At 35.3% G+C, this 20,368-nt stretch overlaps 1 protein-coding gene across 7 annotated transcripts in view; it reads left to right on the forward strand.

Moving 5' to 3' along the window:
* The window catches only part of CASK (calcium/calmodulin dependent serine protein kinase), a 202,193-nt gene that overhangs the window by 39,944 nt on the left and 141,881 nt on the right, over positions 1 to 20,368 (forward strand). For all 7 annotated transcript variants that reach the window (XM_030477067.1, XM_030477070.1, XM_030477071.1 and 4 more), the window contains exon 2: positions 12,030 to 12,142. In XM_030477067.1, coding sequence (XP_030332927.1) covers positions 12,030 to 12,142 — 113 coding nt within the window. The remainder of the gene's footprint in view (positions 1 to 12,029; positions 12,143 to 20,368) is intronic.

A 20,368-nucleotide genomic window follows, 5' to 3' on the forward strand; every position in this document is an offset into this window, starting at 1 on the left:
AGAGACCTTGAACTTTAAATTAGCACATGAAGACAAGAGTTGAATTTAAAATTCATGAACAGATGTTTTAAAGGAAGCTGGTATTTCATGTTTAAATACTTATGGTATTTGATACTTTTACAAACGAGTGGTTAATTTTCCTGCTATACTTATATAACAATATACCTTCCAAATATTTAGTAAGGTGCATAGTTCTGTTCAGTTTTAAAGGTTTTTCTTGTAGCTGCATTAGCTTTTTCCAAGATATCTTTACTTTTTGAAGTTAGCAAGAGAGATAATGTTTTTAAATAAATTACTAAAACATAACTTGCTTAAAGTTTAGAAAAAGGCTGAACTAGTACAAATGGCATAGACAAATGTTTTTCTCATAGAGGTATCTAGGCTGTTGAAATGCCGTCTCTTTTTCAAACAAAACCCCACAACAAAAACACACCCTGACTTTCAACAGTAGTTTATATGCATTAAACATATAAAAATACAAAGAACTACTGTTCAGAAACCTAACAGATCTAGATAGATGTCATGTGTCAGATTTTTCATTCCCATACATAGTTGAAAGCTTCAGATTTCAAGAGGTCAGAATTAATTCATTTCTCCCCTGGACAGAGAATGCAACAACCTTTTATAAATACCATAACCAGGAACTTTTTTCCCAATATTTAGCTGAATGTTCTTAATAAATCCCATAATCCTACGTAATTTAAAATGTTATGAATCACTCTAAAGGCTGATGATTTGAGTCATAAATTCTGCTTCTGAAATATTGGAAGTCTTCCAACATCTTTAAAAGAAAACCTCAAATATTTATGTTTTCCTTCACTTCATACATGATCTTGATGAGAATTTATGAAATTTAATACTAATCTGCATACTTTTGAAACATACAAAACAGACTTTCTTTTCAGGATAGTTTTCAGTTTCCGAACACGTGGAGGTATTTGGCAGCTCAGAGTCCAAACTCCTGTAAGAAGTACAGGAAGCTGTCTGTCTGGATCAAGATTCCTTGGATAATTTAGCTTTATGGATCAGGACTACAGTGGCAGACTTTCTCACTTAGAAACTCCCTTGCTGACCTCAGTAACCTCTGGCTTCTTTTTTTGGTTCCAAAGGGTCTTGTGAATTGGTATGCACACACAAATACTCTTGAGGCTATGATTTTAAGTGACAGGCAAACTAAACTGAGATTTATGTATTTTATTTATTTTTAAAGCAAAATTTCAATATTGAGTGATACAGGAAGCAATTTTGATTGAACTGATTACCAAAATAAATTCTGGTTAGATTCAAGTATCGGTTTTGTGGGGGATACTGATTTCTAGTATATGTGTGTATTTTAAAAACATTGGGGTTTTGGCCATTGCTGTCTTTCAAGCGTAAGACTCAGCTATTGTGTAGTGGTAGCAAATTAAACATGAGTTTTGTTGTTACTCAGGTGTGGGGGAGAGACAAGCCCTCAAAGAGTCTCTGAACCATTTGCATATATTACAGTATAAAGGTGATGAATTTTCAATTTTGAGAAACTGTTATATGTTATCACAGACATAATAAGAGTATTTAAATAAGGCTATTTCCATTTAAAATGTTAAGTTTCATCTCCACTTCTGCAGTGGTCCATGCAAGTTAAGTGTGCTTTTCTCTATTGTCATGAACATGTAGCAAACTTACGATTTTTGTAACGCAGTGGTGTTGGGGCAGCTGAATTAGTGGTGGTGTATTCGAAACAATGAGAAAACCCCTTCTGTCAGATATGCTAGTGCTTCCCTCTCACTTCCCTCTTGTAGTTTGGGTTGCTAGTTTCTTTAAAACAATCAAAAAGATTATAATATGATAAATTCAAAGTATTCTATATTGGACTGAACAAGAAATTAAAATGGGACATTCAAAGAGGAAATAGTGAAAAAGGTGAAGGTTTGTCATTCATCAGTTTTGGCTTAGTTGTCTGCCAGGTTATTTTAAAAGAAAAAACACTAAATTGAAATGTAATGGTTAAACTTTGGGGGTTTTGATGCAACATTTGAGGATAATTGCTGCAGAGGAGGATCTGGACATCATCCAGAGAGGGAAAAAAACAAGGACTTCAGTAGTGGAAATTATGAACTTCTAAATACAGGATCCACCACATGAAAATGGAAGAACGAGTAACAGGCTTCGGAGTAGGCTAAGGCTGTTTGGTTGGAAATAACTGAAGAGAAGAATGCAGCTATATTAGGTAGCTATTTGATGTATGTATTATGATGGCAAGTGTAGGTTTGTAGCAGGCACAATATTTCCAACAGAGAAGAAAACATTGTTAACATTGTGCCAACTTTTGATAAGACCTCATATGGAGTACTACATACAGTTCTGGTTGCTTTTGTTCAGAAAAATTAAAACTGGAACAGATGCAGGGAAGAGATACTGAAATGAGAGACTTCACGATAAAAAAAGTGCATTTTTGTTAGGCTTGGTAAAAGCTGTGAGTGAGGGAAGAGGAAGTAGTATGTAAGCTCAGTTTTGTTAGCAGGCCGAATAGATGCAAAGTGGAAATTAATAATCTTAAAAGGAAAATTTAAAATAGAACCACAATGCAGGAGGGAGAGATGGTGTAAGGCGCGCTTAATGCGTGATAATTCACCTGAGGATGTAATCTCATGAAGGATATTTTGGCAACAGTGGTAGATGACATATTCCCATCCTTCTTTCTCATCTTGCTCTGTGTGCTATATGTTATGGAAAGCACTTGTAGTTGCAAAATAAACTATGTACAGTGGAACCAGCTATGTATGGATTTACCTGAGACTTTCTCAGTTAGATGAGTTCCTTTGCTTCATTGCATGAGTGCATATATGCTATATTAGTGCAGGTCCTACAGGTGGCTGTAGGACCATATGAAAAATCTTCATGTTCGGAGACTAGATTCACTTTTAGCAGCAATGCTGTTTAAGCTCAACCTGTGTCATAGCCGTTTGTCCCTGGTTTTGACTGTCTTGAGAGAGCTCTTTGCATAGCTTCGCTTTAAGCCAAATCAAGCAACCGCTCTGGATGAAAAGTAACACAGTAGAAAATGGAAGAAGCAGTTTGTGTGGGATATTTGGGTGGTTTTCGCTGCTGCTTTGATTTGGTTCAGCATAACCATGCCAAAGCTGTTTCAGAACAACATAATATCTGGAAGGGTTGCTGGTTTGGCTAGTACTGCTGCTGAGAAAATGCTGGTGAAGGCACAGCCTAAGATGGAACAAGACTGTGTTAAGATGTGAAAGGGATAAAAAGGTTCTCTGAACGGGGAAAGAGAAAAGTAATGATCGTTGTCTCTAGCTGATGAGACTGAAGATACTCTCTATTCTTTTGGAGGCAAAGCTATTATTTTTAATATACTCCCTTTTGTTCCTGTGATTGCAGTACTTTTTTAAACACATTTGTTCATTTTGCTGCTTTTCTTCTCACTGTTGAACGATTTCATACCTAATGTAGTTTTAAAATTTTTTTTTCCAGATTTCCTTCACTGCCTGCTGATTTTGTGCACTAGGTTTTTCTTCACAAAAAAAGAGAAAGGGGCAAAAGATTTCTTCAGATATTAAAGTATCTTTTAGGAGAACAGCATCATTTTTTCTTGAACTGGTGCTGTTGATTCAGCTGCTGGTGTGTTGTATTTTTCTGTGAAGTGTTACAGAATAAAAATTCTGTGGATTTTGATTCCATAATTTTATTGAAGTATTTCCAGCGGGAATTTATCAGTGAACAAAGCTTTCCCCTCTCCTGTTCAAGGAGCACAAATCCTGTGCTTTGATTACCAGTTTCCACCTGTGCAAAATCACTTCTTGCATGAAATGTAAATTCTCACCTACCTGAAGGTGAACCAGAGGGAGAGTACCCTTACCATTACTATATTTGCTATGGCTGCAGCTTTTGGACCAACTCTTAAGGCTGCGAAATCTATTACTACAATATTTATTGAAAGCAGAATTTGCTAGCCTGTATACTGAGGTGAATAATTATTTGTAAATGGTTGTATTCAGAAAATTAGGTTGTTTCTGCTGTTTTCTTAAAAAAAAAAAAAAAAAGAAAAAAGTAACATGGCAGTATCATTTTTGATAGGAACAAGTAGATGTTCTGTAAAATTTATCAAGCATGTCCCTTTAGAAGTACCCTTCAGCCTAAGTTCTTCCATGAGTCTGTGAATAAGGTAGTGGAGTTTACAAGGATAAGGTCAGTGTTAACAGATAGTTATGGAATTCTGAAAATTAAGGGTGTTGTAATATATGTGAACATAAAAATATTTTCTGAATAGCATAGCTTGCATGTGAAGAATGTTGGTTTTGACTCGTGCTGAAGTTTTTATTTCATGGTAATAGAATAGAGAATCTAGTGAGTATCTTGTCTCAATGGTTTTCCTTTCCCATCCCCTCAATTTCTCAGTCAGTCAACATAAAACGAGTTGTTTACAAACTAAAGATAAATTAAAGATATTTTTACATACCAGCATCTGTTTATAGCATATACATGCCTAAGACATTTGATAAATACCTCATATATTAAAATGTAGAATGACTGATAAATTCATTCTTGCTTTTTTGCTTGATAAGAAAAATCAGGCCACAACTTACCATTTCTGTTGATAGAGGTTATTACAGATCAGTTAAGGACAGCTGGATAGCTTATCCCCCTTGCAGGTTGGAGATAGGAAAGACAGGATAGCAGAAGAGATCTCTTCCTGTGAGTGTTTTGCTTTTATAGTTACAAAAATATGTAAACAAGCTTCTGAATTATAGGATAAAATCTTAAAATTGAAAGCAAATATTTTCTCGGTACGTTGCATAAATTCTAAGCATAACTTAAGGTTTTCTTGGGGAGTGTTTCAGTCAGATAAGGCTTTGAGGAGGGCTGAAAAAGTGGGTTCTAATAATACTACAAGGAGGGGAATGCTGCTGGTAGGGCAGTAGGTTGGAAGGAGGACCGTGACTGGATGTCTGGTCCACACTAGCAGCCACTCCTGACTGGAGCTGCAATGAGGTCTGCAGTAGAAAGTGTGAATGCAAAGGTCACTCTGGATGTCTGATTAGCTCCTATACTGTACTGCATTGATATGACTATGTTTTTTAAAGCATTGTCACCCCCCCATCAGGTATTTCTGTGTTGAATAAATGAAGTTTAAGGATTTTTGTCTAGGATTTTTGACAAGTATTTTCCTTGATGGTTCTTTCGTTCCTATGCATAAAAGCTTGCTTAAGTCTCTAAGACAGACAGTAGTTGAATATTTTTAAATTGTAACAATAATTTATAAAACATGTTTTATCACTTGGCTAATACTTTTAAATTCTTTAAATGCTGTTATTTAAAAAATACCTGCCATTTCCAATTTTCTATTCACATTAGTTTCACCAGTTTTAAATGTTTCAAATGTTACCGCTTTACTCAGTAGCCTTTCTCCAGTTGTTTCATTATTTACAAAATCATTACAAAAGAAAACCTGTATTCTACTCAAATATTATGTAAGCACTATAATTCAGTACTTTCAAAGGTGTTTAAGTGGTCACATCTCATAAAAGCAATCATGAAGTTGAAGGAAGACTTGTAAGTTGTTAGGGTTTTTTTTCCTACCTTAGAACCACAGTTTCAGTATTCTGTATGTTCTCTTTTCTGTTGGATTAATATTAGAAAGTAAATATATACACAATATATATAATATACTATACACTAATTATATATATTAGTATATTATTAATATACATTAATATAGTAAGGACATAATATTTATTATATATAGTATATTTTTTACTTTTATCTATGTATATTGGGCTGAGATCCCGTGAACTGCTGTCTTGTGCTTTGTCCTTTGTAAGTTTTGCCCTAAAATTGAGTTAAAACACAGACTTGGTTTCCATGGTATGACCTGTTGAAGCATACTTTTGATAGAAATGTTGCTGCTTCAGAACTCAGTTTTGCAACTTGTTCTGGTATATCTAATTTTCTAAAGAAGTACCAGATCTTCTAAAAGTATCAGATTTTCCAAAGAAGTATCAGATCTTCAACCCAAGTGTTCTTCTGTGCCACAGTCATAATAATGCAGTGTTTTAAATTTTGCTTTGAGAATAAAACAGAAAATGTCTACCCAACAATTGTGTGATCGCTTTTTAAATGTGGATGCCCTCTAATCCAATATGCTAATTCACAGAGAGGTTCAGTCACTGTTTTAAGCTGCAGTTCCATGTGCAAATGAGCTGATATAATGACTAATTGCAGGTGTAATTCATCTTGGAAATACTTAATTTTCAAAAGAGGTTCACTTCAATCAAAGGGAATATTAAAGAACAATTATGTATTATAAATGACATGGGTGAGTGAAGAGGGAAGAGATCTATCTCTTTAAAATGTGACTGCAATTTCCTTTATTTCCAACAATTTTTATCAGTTTGGATACAGTTGTTTTGGAAGTATGAAGCACATTAGGACAAAAGCGGTGTTGTCTGTTGCTTAGGTAAGCGGAAGCATCGCCTTTAAATAGGAAAAAACGAATAATCTGTGTATATATGTCTTTTCTTATGTGATGTTGTATTCATTTATAGTATCTTCATGCAGCAAGCTGACATAATCCCTTTAAGGAAATATTGATCTTCCATTTAAAATGTTGAATAAAGGTTACTTTAAGACCTGTATTGCGTGTTTCAAGTTCTTAATCATGTTTCAAGTTCTTAATTCCTTTTCTTAGGGAAAAGGAGAATCTAAGGCGTTTTACTTCCAAATGGAAGGTCATTTTTAAAGGAGCACTCTGTTCATTGGAGATGATGTTCAGTGTTGTTGGTTTTACTGACAAAATGTTTATTTCTTACTTTTTTTGGGGGGGGGGGTGTTTTTGTGTGTTTGGTTTTGTTTTTTGTTTGGCTGGTTGGTTTTTTTGTTTTGTTTTTTTTTTTTTTTTTTAAGTTAATGAAACTGAAATTGAGAGCCAAAATGCATTAGTTTATACCAAGTTACTCAAAAAATTGTAATTTGCTTGGAGACATCATAGAATCATAGAATCATGTTGAGTAAATTCTTGGTGATCTGACACGTAAATTACTTAGAATCTTAAATAAGCTTCAGAATGTGTCTTTATAGTATCCTTCCGTAGCAACTCCCTTCCCACAGATCAGTTCAGTTCTTTTCAGACATGGGAAGGGAAGAGGCTGATGCCTCTGGTTGCAAGTATTTGTGCTTGTTAGGAATCAGCAAGGTATATTTTAATCACGATCAGTTCTCATTCATGCACACCAACACGGATTGGAGTGCAAGACAGGCAGATAAACCAACAAGATTCTAATATAAAAAATAAAGTTTGCAAAATATCAGTTTGTGATACTTATCCTTGAAGTCCTAATGACATACACTAAGTAAATTAATTTAAAGTGAAAGAGATTATAAAAAGGGCTTTGATGATCTCAAATTTTTAGGATTTTATTCTTATTTAGGTGGTATGCTTCTGAAGGAGAGAGTAATATAATTGATTTTCTTCAAGTTGGCATCTAGCTGATATAAAAGTAATTGTTCTGTGCTAGACAGTAAAGCTAATCACCAGAAAACAGTTTAAGTAAAGTTAAAATTATATCAGGACCTGCCCTGCTTATTCGAAATTTCGAAAGCATGAAAAGAAGTGGCTATGAGGCACCTCTTCAGCATTCCTATCCACTTTTTTATGCCCTACATGTAATCAATAACATCCTTAATAATGTGGTGGTATACTTTTATTTCCATTTGCAGTAGACAGCAAAAATCAGCATGCATTCCAACTTCAGTTTAAGCAAATACATTTTGCTTTTTGGTATACATTGCAAGTGGGACTTAAAGTATTGTAGGTGTTGGAATGTGCTCTACCAATGTTGACAAAATATCAGTGAAAAAAACATCTGTCCTTACTACTTGAGTTTTTTAATGATTCTCATGTTTTGAGCTAGTGTAGTCTGTTGTGTGCATGCCAACTGCAGTGAAAGATTTTGAAAGCTTGGGGGAGGCAGGAGAATAGGTCTGAAACCAAAGATTTGTGCATATCAGCATGAATGTTTGTCAAGGGTAGCACAGAGAGAAACAAAATATAAACCACACAACATTATAGTTCTAGTTTGTATGACTTACAAGGTGAAGTCTTACTATGCAGCTTAACTCAGTTCCTCTGTTTTAATAAATAAAGAAATAGCAGTCTGATCTGTCTTTAACAGTTCTGAAGATCTGTATGTAGCGTTACAGTTGTTCCTTCCCCTGTCTACGTTACCTCTGTGTTTTAGAGCTGTATAATTTGAGCTGCAGGGTTGGTAAAATAGGCTACAGAAATTGTCATTTAGTGACGATATGATATATGTTTCCCCAGTGGCAGACACAACTGTTGAATAGCTCCTTGTCTTATTAGAGACATGAAATATTGTAGTCCTTTTCTGGGCTGGGAAGAGTGGGATTTTAGTGCTGAGACTGAGGGTGGCCTGAAAGACTTTTGCTATTTAACTTGCAAATAAGGTTTGAAACTACTGTGTTAGGAAGTATGGACTTTTGTTTTCCGACTCGGACAGTATCACCATGGGCTATTATAACTTTGTTTGTAAAATTGCTGTGGGTCATTGCAGCTGTGAGGAAAAAGTAAAAAACCTAACAGCAAACGATGTATTTAAAAGTTCTTTTCTGTTACTTAGCATGTGGAAGCAATGGTGTCTGCTTAAATGATGAGTGCACCTGTCGTGAGTGTTTTAAAATCACAGAATGACAAAATATCTCAAGTTGGAAGGGATCCATAAGGATCCTTAATGAGTTCTCTCTCAATGGGACCAATAAGTCCAACTCACTTCTCCTCACAAGACTACCTGTAACTAAATCATATGACTAAGAGCATTAACCAGAGGTTCTTTGAACTCTGAAAGGGTTGGTGCTGTGACCGACAGATTCCCTGGGGAATCTGTTCCAGTGCCTGAATACCCTCTCAGTGAAGAACCTTTCCCTAATGTCCAGCCTGAACCTCTCCTGATGCAGCTTCATTCCATTTGCCCAAATCTTATCACTGGTCACCAGAGTACCTCCCCCTGCACCACCCCACTTGAGGAAGACTGCAGTCAGGTCGCCCCTCAGCCTTCTCTACTCCAGGCTGAACAAACCAAGTGACAGCCACTCCTCAGAAGTCTTGCCATTCAAGCCTTTATTGTGCTGCTATTGTAATCTATTTTGAGATTGTCTGTGGCTTTAATATGAGAGAGCTTGTTTTGAAAAAGGTGGGAGTCGAAGGCTTGTAAATAGCTGAATCTTCAGGTTATGTTTAAAAATCTTTTCATTTCTGTATGAAACTCTAAATTGGTGTATTTTGGTAATAAAATCAGTTTATTGTCGGTGTCACTGAATTCTTGCTTTCTGTGCTTTACAGCACCTTTGATTTACTTACAGAGTCTTCACATTCCTCATTCTAAGTAGAGAAAGCTCTGTTAAAACTATAGCTAAGTTTCAATATGCCATAAAGGTTGAGACTGTACAGATGTCTCTTGTACCCTTTCTCTCTTATAGAACTGAATAGAATGCTTAAATCTTTTTGTCCCAGACTTAATATGCAGGAAGCAGAGCACTCAAGTCAGGTTCTGAAATGTTAATATATAACGCAAAGAAAAAAGAAGTAATGGTTAAGAGAGAAAAGGGAGGGGTGACCACAAGTGTGATCCCTCTTGGAGCTGCAGCTCGTATGCTCCTTTTTAATTTATGATTCCTCCAACTATTGCTCCTTATCTGCTCTAAGTATGTATGCATATTCAGGTGGCTGGGCAGGCTCTCCAGCCCAGACTTGAGGAAACTAGGAAATCTAGAAGTAGCTTGGTCAACAGCAAAACGTAGTTATATTCATAGAGTTTAGGTGAATGAGCAGAAGTCAGGGGTCTACCTATAAGTAAGGATATGGTCTTGAAAGGTATCCCTATATTCTAATGATCTACCATTCTGTATCAGATTATGTTAGAAGTGTTATTTAATGTCTTCAGAAAGGCCTTGTGTGGGGAAAAAACAATGAGAATGAAAAGAAAAAGAATCATTTTAATGAAACACATTTGGTTTCTAGTAACTTATTTTCCAAATTACTATAATTTAAATATGTTTATACTACTTTAAAGCAATTTTACTTTGACAGGTGCTAAAAGAGTAAACAGACTTGGGATAAGAAAGTGACACTGATCTATGTAAAATGGGACTTTTTAATAAAAGATTACTTTTTGAAATGTGAGGGGGAGGATTACAAGTCAATAGCTGTAGTCTTTCCAATACCAAATGAAGTCAGTTGAGCCTTTGCATTTACAGATGTAAGTGGATTTCTATGTATTAGAGTATTAACTGAACATCTTTTTTAAAATATCTGTGATAGCTGTTGGTAAAAGGCCAGATACTGAATAACAGTGGAGTATGGATTCAGAGGGGGATTTTGTTGCATGTTAGGAGCAAGGGAAGAGGAAAACCCCATGTGTTTTCTTGTATAGTTCGTTCTGTTTGAGCACATCAGCGTAATTCGCATGTATATAGCTGTGCTAATAAATGTTTTTCTTGTTTGTGAATGTTTAGATTGTGATTCATTGACTGGTTTTGGTATTCATGTTCTGTGTCAGAAATGATCTAATTTAAAGAAATCTTTGCAAATCTGTTATTTAAGGAATACAGGAATTGGTTCTTAGCTATGGGAGTACAGGTTTGGTAGTGTGCTGAGTTACATATTTGTATCATCTGGTATGTAAAGGAATACCAAAAGCCAGTTACAAAGGTTCATAAGTGCCCTCAGAGGGACATTCCTCCATTTGCAGGGAACCTTTTATTTCAAGAATTGTGTTGCTTTGTAATCTTATTGCTCAGAAACCTGTAAGCTAACTTCCTGTTCACTGCTTGAATAGAAGAATTTGTCTTTTAAGCTATATTTAAGCATTTATTTCACTCAGCAGGTGAATGTTAACTCAGTAAATGAACTTCTGAACAAAGGTTTTTTCCATCCTCAAATTTTCCCTTACATCTTTTTGAAAAGACTGCAGAATGGATTTCTTTAGAACTATCTTGTCAGTCATTAAATAAGTAGCAGTAAAAAAGGCTTTATTTGCCACAACTATTGCAGTCTTAAAACAATCCTTTTCTGTTTTCATAGCCTATTAATTTTTTTATGTTTGGAAGTTTGGCCATAGTTGTCTGGTTTGTATTGTTTGTTCTTTAATATTGGATGGAAGTGTCCATGTTTTCGCCAAGGCACCAAGAGCTTACATAATCTTCTAAAGGAAGCTTACAAAAATGTATTGGTGGTGATGGTTTTTAAAAGGCTGCCATTGTTCTAACTCATGTTTTGGCAAATGTAATTTCATTCATAATTTATTGCTTGAGTGCAGTACTAACACCTGTCTGAACTAATTTTAGTAAGTCTTTTTATCTGTAACTCTGTCAGGGTTCTTTAAGTGCCATAGATGAGAGATTGTAAGTTTTTGTGGAATTTTGAAGTACTGTTATGGAGGTTGTTTATATCTAGTGATGTCAAATAAGCTCAGAATAAACCTAGTTTTTGTAAAACAAACAAATGAAACCAAACAGAATGGCTCAACAATTCTCTTATCATTGTTTAGAAGGAATATCCTTTCAGGTGTTTGAAATAGTAATTTCTAAACTTTAGCCTCTTCTTCGGAGATGTCGTTGGGTTGGGTTTTTTTTTTTCCCCTCTTTTGTTTGGGTTTGAGTTCACCCCATCCCCTCCCCTATTTGGATTATGCATCAAAAGAAAGCGCACTTTTAATAATAATGTCAGTATGCTACACAAGGTTTCTAAAAGTACAGCCTTTCTAAAGTAACAGGATAAGAGAGTATGTCTTTAATATAGGAAAATACAAAACTCATTTAGTGTTCCTTATACTACTCTGTAGTTAAAATTATTAATTTTACATTTTAATGAGCAGCAAGTATGAGAGGTGTAAGCTTCCGTGGAAATACTACACTTGAATGTTGGAATCTAAACTTTGTTTAGGAGTAATGGAATTGTAGCTCAACACATGAAAGAGAATGGGTTATATATTGCTGTTTTCTGTTTGTGTGTGTTCCAGGGGTCCATTCAGTGTTGTGCGGCGATGTATCAACAGGGAAACAGGGCAACAGTTTGCTGTAAAGATTGTCGATGTAGCAAAATTCACTTCAAGTCCTGGATTAAGCACAGAAGGTAAGAACAAGCAATTTAACAAATTCTAAGCAGATTTTTTTTTTTTTTTTTCATTTGTCGATCTTTTCTATGTTTGCATGCTTTGTAAAATCCTTTCTGGTTTATATCTTGCGGAAGCTTTAAAGCGAGATCTTATATTGCAAATTCAACTTCATGCATGCATTTCTAATATTTAGTACTTCCTATGGCTGTTCAGTTGCAATAATAAATATTGGAAATAATAAGAGGTCTATACTAATGCTAAGCCATTGCTATTTCTGTTTGGATTTATTTTTTTTAAGAATAAGAATTTCTTAAACAAAAAAAAAATCTGAATCAAAAAAAGCATGCAAAGGAAGTAAAGTAAGAACACATCAGCTTTGGTTAGTGTAAGTTTAGCAAGTAATTTGCTACAAAATGGGTGAAGACTTGCAATTCAGGTGATATAAATGATATAAAAAACTATACATTTTTCATAAAGCCAGGATTTTAAAACAATGCTGCAGAACTGCTACAGTGTAAACAAAAGGCTGTTTTTCTAAGTTGAATATACAACCTGTGTGTGCATAGAGTGTTTCTTTTACACTCTATCAAAAAGAGTACGGTAACTGAGTGACAATCATTGTGTATTTTTTCCAGAGATCATATTCTTTTGTACAGTAATGGTTTTTGAGGATTCCACTTGTGCCATCTAAATCCTTATGACTTAGTCCCAGGTTCAGCAGCAAAAAAGGGACAATGACTTTTGTTGGTAATTATAGCAAACAGTACCTAGTTTGATTTACAAAGTAAATCACAAGTCTTACTTCAGACTTTAAACCTGATAATGCCGTTGCTACTTTATTTTTCCTAGACCTCCAACAAAGTACGAGCAGCACTTTCCATAATATTCAGCTTGTGTATAGCTGCATTATGGTTTTGGCAGGTTATACCAATGCTGCATTTTGAGTTAGTGTATTTTTACTAAAATGATTTGGTATCTCTTAAAGAAGTTCTGTCCGTATTGTAGTTAAAATTATTAATTTTTGAGCCTTTCTTTGAGCCTTATCTTAACTACCGATGCTAGGACACTTTTCTATCTCTAGTGGAGTATTGCTTTCCTTGCTCCAGGAGAGTAATTTTGGGGCCATGAAAGAATTGTTGAGAGGGAGAAATAGTAGGCAAAAGAGAAAAGATTCATCAGGAGGAAAAGAGAAAGCAATAATAATAATAGATTCACTGAAAAAAGGAAGAATAGCTGTTGGTGGTTTGCATTTGCTGCCTGGTTATAAAGAAAAGGCTTTGGAGTACACTAAGAAATTTCAGGTTTTTTTGGATTCCACTTGTGCTATATTGGTAGTATTGTAATTCAAGATAGCATGTCATCCGGTTAACAGATGATAAACACTTTTTGGGTTTAGAGGTTTTTTGTTTGTTTTGGTTTTGATGGTGGATTGTTGTTGGGATTTTGTTTGATTGTTTAGTTGCAGTTTTTTAAGGTTTTGAATTGTTAGGCATTAGATGTGTAATCTTAAGACACATAAGTGTATAAATGAATGTGGAGCAAGTTCTTAACTCTGCATAAGAATCTGAACCTCTTTTTCACCAACTCTTTCCATCTTGTGTACTGTTTATTTTGTTTTTTTTTTCTCTTTCTTTTTTTCCTAGGTTCTAGTTTGGTTGGGGTTTTTGTGGGTTTTTTGTTGGGGTTTTTTTTTGGGGTTTTTTTTTTTTTTTTTTTTTTTATTTCTGCTATTCCTTAAACACATTGGTAGGAAGCCATGATCATAGAATTGTACAGAATCATAGAATGGTTTGCATTGGAAAGGACCTTAAGATCATCCAGTTCCAACCTCCCTGCCATGGGCAGGGACGCCTCGCACTATATACACCATGTCGCTCAAGGTTCTGTCCAACCTGGTCTTGAACACTGCCAGGGATGGTGCATTTACCGCTTCTTTGGGCAACCTGTTCCAGTGCATCACCACCCTCACAGTAAAGAACTTCTTCCTTATATCTAACCTGAATTCTGTTAAAGTTTAAACCCATTACCCCTTGTCCTATCACTACAGTCCCTAATGATGGTGGTACTTGCATAAAATAAATATTACATAACTTACCTGGGAGGAAGCTATATTTGTAAATTGTGTTAAAGTGTAAGTTGGAATGGAATGGTAAGATTGATCCTTAGAAACATTCTTTACCTCAAAGTTTTGCCATCTGTTATCTTTGTACAACTTTGTACCTCCAGTCTTTCTTTGAGGCACACGAGTGGGAGAGCAGGACATTCTGCATGCGAGGGAGCTGATGACAGTTCCTTCCGTTAATTTCACGTATATGTAGAGTGCTGAGAGGTAAAGGGCCCAATATGTCTCCACATTTATGATGAAATCTGAAAAGTGTCTGTTCTTGAGTGCTTTAATTTAAAAGTGCCCATGTGGGATAACATGTGTTTATGGACAATAACTTCATCTTTATATTTGTCAGCAGTGTACTCTTGTGGCAAAGGCAGCCAACTGCATAGCAGACAGTTGCAGAAGTGTAGCCAGAAAGTCAAAGGAAATGATTGTGCATCCCTTGTGAGACCGCATCTGGAGCACTGTGTGCAGTCTTGGTTCCCCAGTACAAGAAAAACAATGCTGTACTGGCATGAGTCCAGCAGAGATGAACTGAGAGAAGTGGGTTTGTCTAGCTTTAAGAAGGGAAGCCAAGGTGAAATTTAGTGCTGTCCTTAACTACTTAATAGAAGGGTACGAAGCAGATGGAGCCAAACTCTGCCTATCAGTGCACAGTGAAAAGACAAAAACCCATGCGGACAAGTTGCAACATGGAAAATTCCAGTTAGAGACAAGAAAAAAAAAAACACCCTGTGAATGGTAAAACTGCTGCAAGTTGCATAGATACTGTGGGCAGAACCCTCAGACGCTCAGAACTGGGCTGCACGAGGCCCTGAGTTGCCTCATGTGCTTCGACGTGCTTTGAGCAATAGTATGGAAAAGATAACCTCTAGAGGTTCTTTCTAACCTATGTGATTCTGTGGTATTAGTAGTAATGGTCTACATGTAATTTGTGGGCAATATGGTTTTAATACTGTACAGGGAGAAATTCAGGTGTGCTTTAAGAAGTAAAATTAAAACTGTGTTTGACACAATGTTTCGATTTAGGAAAGTTAAACTGCCTTTGATACAATATTTTAATTTAAACCTGGTTTCGATGCAATGTTTCAATTACTTTAACTCTTTAACTTTCAACTTCTTTTAAGGTTGGCATTTAGTATGTTTTAAAAGGACTATTTGACAGTCTAAACAATTCATTTAAAAAAAAAAAAAGAAAATTATACTGATTTCTTACAATAATGGTATCTGTCTTACCACAGTAACAAAAGCAATCAAGCTTGAAAAATTGATACTTCTCTAAGGTGTCTGTATTATCAATTGAAATATCATGGGCATTTGTGAGCCACTAGCTTGCAAGGCAAACTTCTATCTGGTATAACATTCTTTCCATAAGGCTGCTCAATACATGTAGTGTGTATAGATATGGACATCTCAAGTGATTTTTATGTCTGTGTGCATCTCTGCAGTGGTTTGATAGTGCAGGGGGAGGGGGGAAATAATGCTACGTAACAATGCCTGACAGCTAACAAATCTAAGTTAGGCTGAATTCCATTGGATTTAAGTATTAGTATTCATGGTCTTGCATATGGTGTGTCATCAATCTCTGTAGTATTGTAATTCAAGCATATTAATGAAATATATTGACTCCTTGTCACTGTTCATGTGGCTGCATGATCTACTGGATTAATGTTGACTATTTTACATGATGACAGATTCTACTACAGTTCACTGTGCTTTCCTATCACAGAAAAGTAAAAATATACACAAGAAAATGCAAAGCTTGAATATTTTTAGGTACAAAAGATACAATTTTGTACAGTTCAATTTAGAGGATTCATGTTGAAGAGTACTTGATGCTCTCAGAAGCAGACTTACTCATTGAGGTCTAATAAAAATAGTGTAAATAAACTTACTTTCAAACACAGGTCTTAGGTGGTATACTCAGAACTTTTGGTATAGAAAACTGTAAAAAGCATGTTCCTTATTTCTGAATTTGTTACAGCTCACACCATAGTATCTTTTACTGTCAATTTCTTCTGCTGCTCTCTTCACATCCCATACAGCTTCTTTTTCTTTATAATTCTCTATATGGCTTGCATATCTTTTAGTTAGCAGTTCTAACACCAAATATCTCTTAAGTGCAAACACTGTTTCTCAGGAAGAGAATGGTGATGGGTTCCTTACTATACTTAGTAAAGGCTAATATACAATATTTGTCTGCCTTTTCTTAATGTCAGATTGCTCTCTTTTAACATGCTGAGTGTTTTTAAGGCAATTTAAATGGCAGTGCCCTGTGCTTACAATGTCTCTTTGAAGTTGTTTTTCGAGATTTAATTCATTGTATATTAGATTCAGTTATCTGTAATTCATTTTGATAGAAATGTCCTCACAAAGAAAGTAATTAGAATTACTTCCACAATCTTACAATAGGCTAGACTGTATTTATTAGGTTGATATATGCATCTGTACAGGTTTGTATGAATGCAAGCCACTGTGAAACAGAATAGGTGAGCTGATAAGGAAAGATTCAGGTTTCCTTTAAAACCTCAACTGGTTCTACTGGAAGCTGTGAAGAAAGTCTCTGCAAAATCTTATGGCTGTGACAAAGAGCAAAATTGTAGCCAAGAAAGAAGCGTTTTGAATGTACTTCTTGGACTGTTTCTAGCACTGAGAACAGCAAGATAATCGAATCAAAACTGGAGTTGCTATGGATCATCCATTTTAGGAGAAGAATTCCAAAATTATTTCGGGGGGATGTGGGGGGGGGTGTGTGTGTGTGTGGAATGTGAAAGTTGGCATTAGTTTGGGTTTGGTTTATTTTATTTTTTTTCCACAAAAGGCCCACAGATCTTTTCCCTGACATATTTTTGGGTTGTGAGTTTTTTACTTGCAGTTGAGACCTTACTCTTGTTCTCCTTTCCTGAAATACTTTACCCTTGTTCTTTGTTTGTGGGTTTTGGGTTTTTTGGCGGGAGGAGAGAGGGTTGGTTGTTGTTTTGGTTTTGTATTTGTTTGGGGATTATGATGATGATGATGATTATTATTATTTAGACTTACGTTTTGTAAATTACTTGGTCAGTGCAGTTAATTTTAAAAGTTTTGTTTAATTCTAGATAAAGATGCCTGACAGTATCTTAACTTTTGATATTGGAAGGCTGTGGTGAATCGCATTATTTTTGCAAAAGTATCTGTGCGTAAAATTCTGTGCCTATGTTCCTGCTTTTTTCAAAGGTTTAAGAAAACAAATGCAGTGTCAGTGTTGAGCTCAAATTTTCAAGTAAAAGGTACTGCAAATCTGTATGGCATCAAATTTTATGATACTATACCATACACAGACTGGATTTGAAAAAAGAGTGAGTGACTTCTTGCCTTTGATTTGGAAATACCAGCTTATCTGGAATTTCTAGTAGCTGTGATTTCTGTGTTGTACTATATTTCACAGATGGGAAGTTGCTTCCTTCTGTGTGGCATTACTGGGCCTACACCTGAGCTATTGTGTCCTGTTCAGGGCTTCACAATCTAAAGAACTGGAAGGGTCCCAGCAAAGGACTATCAAGATAGTCAGGACCTTAGAGCACATCATGGGCAAAGAGAGGTTGAGGGAGCTGGGTTTATTTGGTCTGGTGAAGAGGAGGCTAAGAGGCTAATATAATAGTAGTCTACAACTATTTGAAAAATTTAAAAAATGGCGGAGCCACGCTGTCTTTAATAACAGCTATTACAGCAAAGAGTAGTGGCCAAAAATTGTTGCTTGGAAGGTTCAGGCTGAACTTGGGGAAAAATCTGTCCACTGGGGGATGGTGCAGCAAGTACAGGTAGCCCACAGAGGTCATAGGACCTCTGTCGCTGGAGGTTTTCAAGAATTTGCTAATGAAGGCACAGCTGTCCTGGTCTAATGATAGCAGTAACCTCACTTTGAGTCGGAGTTGGATCAGATGACTATCAGAGGTCATTTCCCACCAGCATTTCCGTAATTTAGTGAGAATATGAGGAAGGCACCATTATAGGTTTACTTTCACTGAAGTAGAAAATACGAGGATATTTCAGAGAATGAAAAACTAGATCAGCTTGACTCTGCTTTTTCCTGTATTATTTTAAACCTATGAGAAATCTTAAAGTATTTAGTGATAGTAGTGTTGCAGATATAACTCTATTATACAGGAGCTTTCTTGAAAATTCTTTGAGTATGTACATATTGGTACTGAAGAGGTTGAGGCATCTGTTTATAGACTGCAAAAATCAGATGGTATTAGCGACACCTCTGTTGATAAGAAAATACATAAATATGGAATTTTGAAGTGAAGGTGTTTAAAATGTTGATAGCTGCCTGTCATGGAGTTTATGTTGCTGGTGATTTAAATACCACTATAGTTTTTGTGTATGCTGTACAAATGCTTGGGGGAGAGGTAAGGTGTCAAGGTCATGAGGAAGGGCACCTGTACTAAAGTTTGTGCCTATCAACAGAACTTGGAGACTGACGCTTAAAACCACATCTGATATTTGTCATTTCAAGAGTCTACCTTTCTGGGGAATGCGTTGTTTCTAGGATAGTTCTACTTCTTGTGCACATGCGTAGAACTGTTACTGTTTTGGTAACAGAAATGTTTCCTAAGCCTTTCTGAGGGGTTTGCTTGTTTTAACTTAATGAAGGATTTGAGTTTTCTTCTTTTCTTTTTCTGGAGAAGACATAGGCTGGTCTGGCTATAAATTCAGTGTAACTAATTTCTGTGTATAATTTTCATAAATGTCTGCTTTATATTTCTCCTATAACTGTCATAAAGTGTCATTCAAATCAAATATTTCTGTGCAGAAATATAACATGAGAGATGGAACCAAGCTTTTTTGCCCAGAAGACGTTTCTGTGTTTGTGCATGTTAACCAGATAATAGATCCAATGAATCACAAGAATGCATGAAAACATAACCTCTTCTCCCTTCTTTTTTGATCTTTACTACTTGACTACACTTTGCTCTGATAACTTTACCTGTTCTTGGTTTCACTGTAATGACAACAGTGTAAAAATGACTTGCATTTAATGGCTGAAACCCCTGTGAACTAGTTGCACATTGCCAGATTAGTTAGGTCTTTATATAACCTTAACATGAAATTGCTTTTGATGATGGTATGAGCAGCAAGATTTATAAATGTAAACAGTACCCTTTACAGGTTGCAAAATGCAATTATATGAAGTGCCTTTGACTGTCATTGTAATAATTATTCATTCTAAGAATAACATTAGAATACTAATTAAAAAATTGCTGTATCTTGAAATTCTTAGAACACATATAATGAAGTAATTATGTAATTAGCACTAAACAATTAATAGAGCAGATAATATGTAATTTAACTGTTATTCTTTGTTATGTAACTGACCTGGATTTTTTAAAAAGCAGTCATAATTGATTGAGAAGTGCTCCAGAAGTAACATTGCTATAATCTTTTCTCTCACATTACATCCCACTTCCATATATGTGAAACAAGAAAATATTTTCATATGCATGAAAAAGAAAGTAAGACCTATGCTAGTGAATCTTGTTATGAAAAGTTGCTTTAAACTTGCTGTCATTTCAGTCAGGGAACATCAGTGAATATGATCTATAACTTAAAAGTTAATTCCTCTTAGTACATATTAAATAGGACTTAGTGACCATTTGATTAAAATCTTTTCTGAAATAACTAGTATTGTTAAATATGTGACTCTTGTTGGGTAATACATAATATCAAGACATTTTTCTGAAAAAAAAAAAAAAAAAACCCACATAATTTATGCACGTTTTAGTCATTTCAAGTCATAAAGGATATTTACTAATTGAGGAAAACTTCTGTACAGACTTGTACTTAATGCATCACTTTTGCTTAATCTGAACCAGACATTTAGAATGCAGCTTTCACTGAAAATTAAAATGGAAAATATTTTAAATTCTTAGTAGAATTTTTTAATTTAGGAAAAACATTTTCAGATAGTGCTTGTGGTTCAGCATACTTCACAGAACGCAAATGGTAAGCTGCAGTTGATACTATTTATTTCAAGTAGGCTAGTAAAATGATGCCTGCCAGGTAATTGGGACGTCTTGTGATATACCGAATGCCTTACAAAAGTCTCAGAAATAACTGTCCAAGGTTTGTTTTGTGGGTTGTTTTGTGGGTTTTT

Source organism: Strigops habroptila, chromosome 2 (assembly GCF_004027225.2).
Source record: "Strigops habroptila isolate Jane chromosome 2, bStrHab1.2.pri, whole genome shotgun sequence".
In the NCBI taxonomy this organism is placed as follows: Eukaryota; Metazoa; Chordata; class Aves; order Psittaciformes; family Psittacidae; genus Strigops; species Strigops habroptila.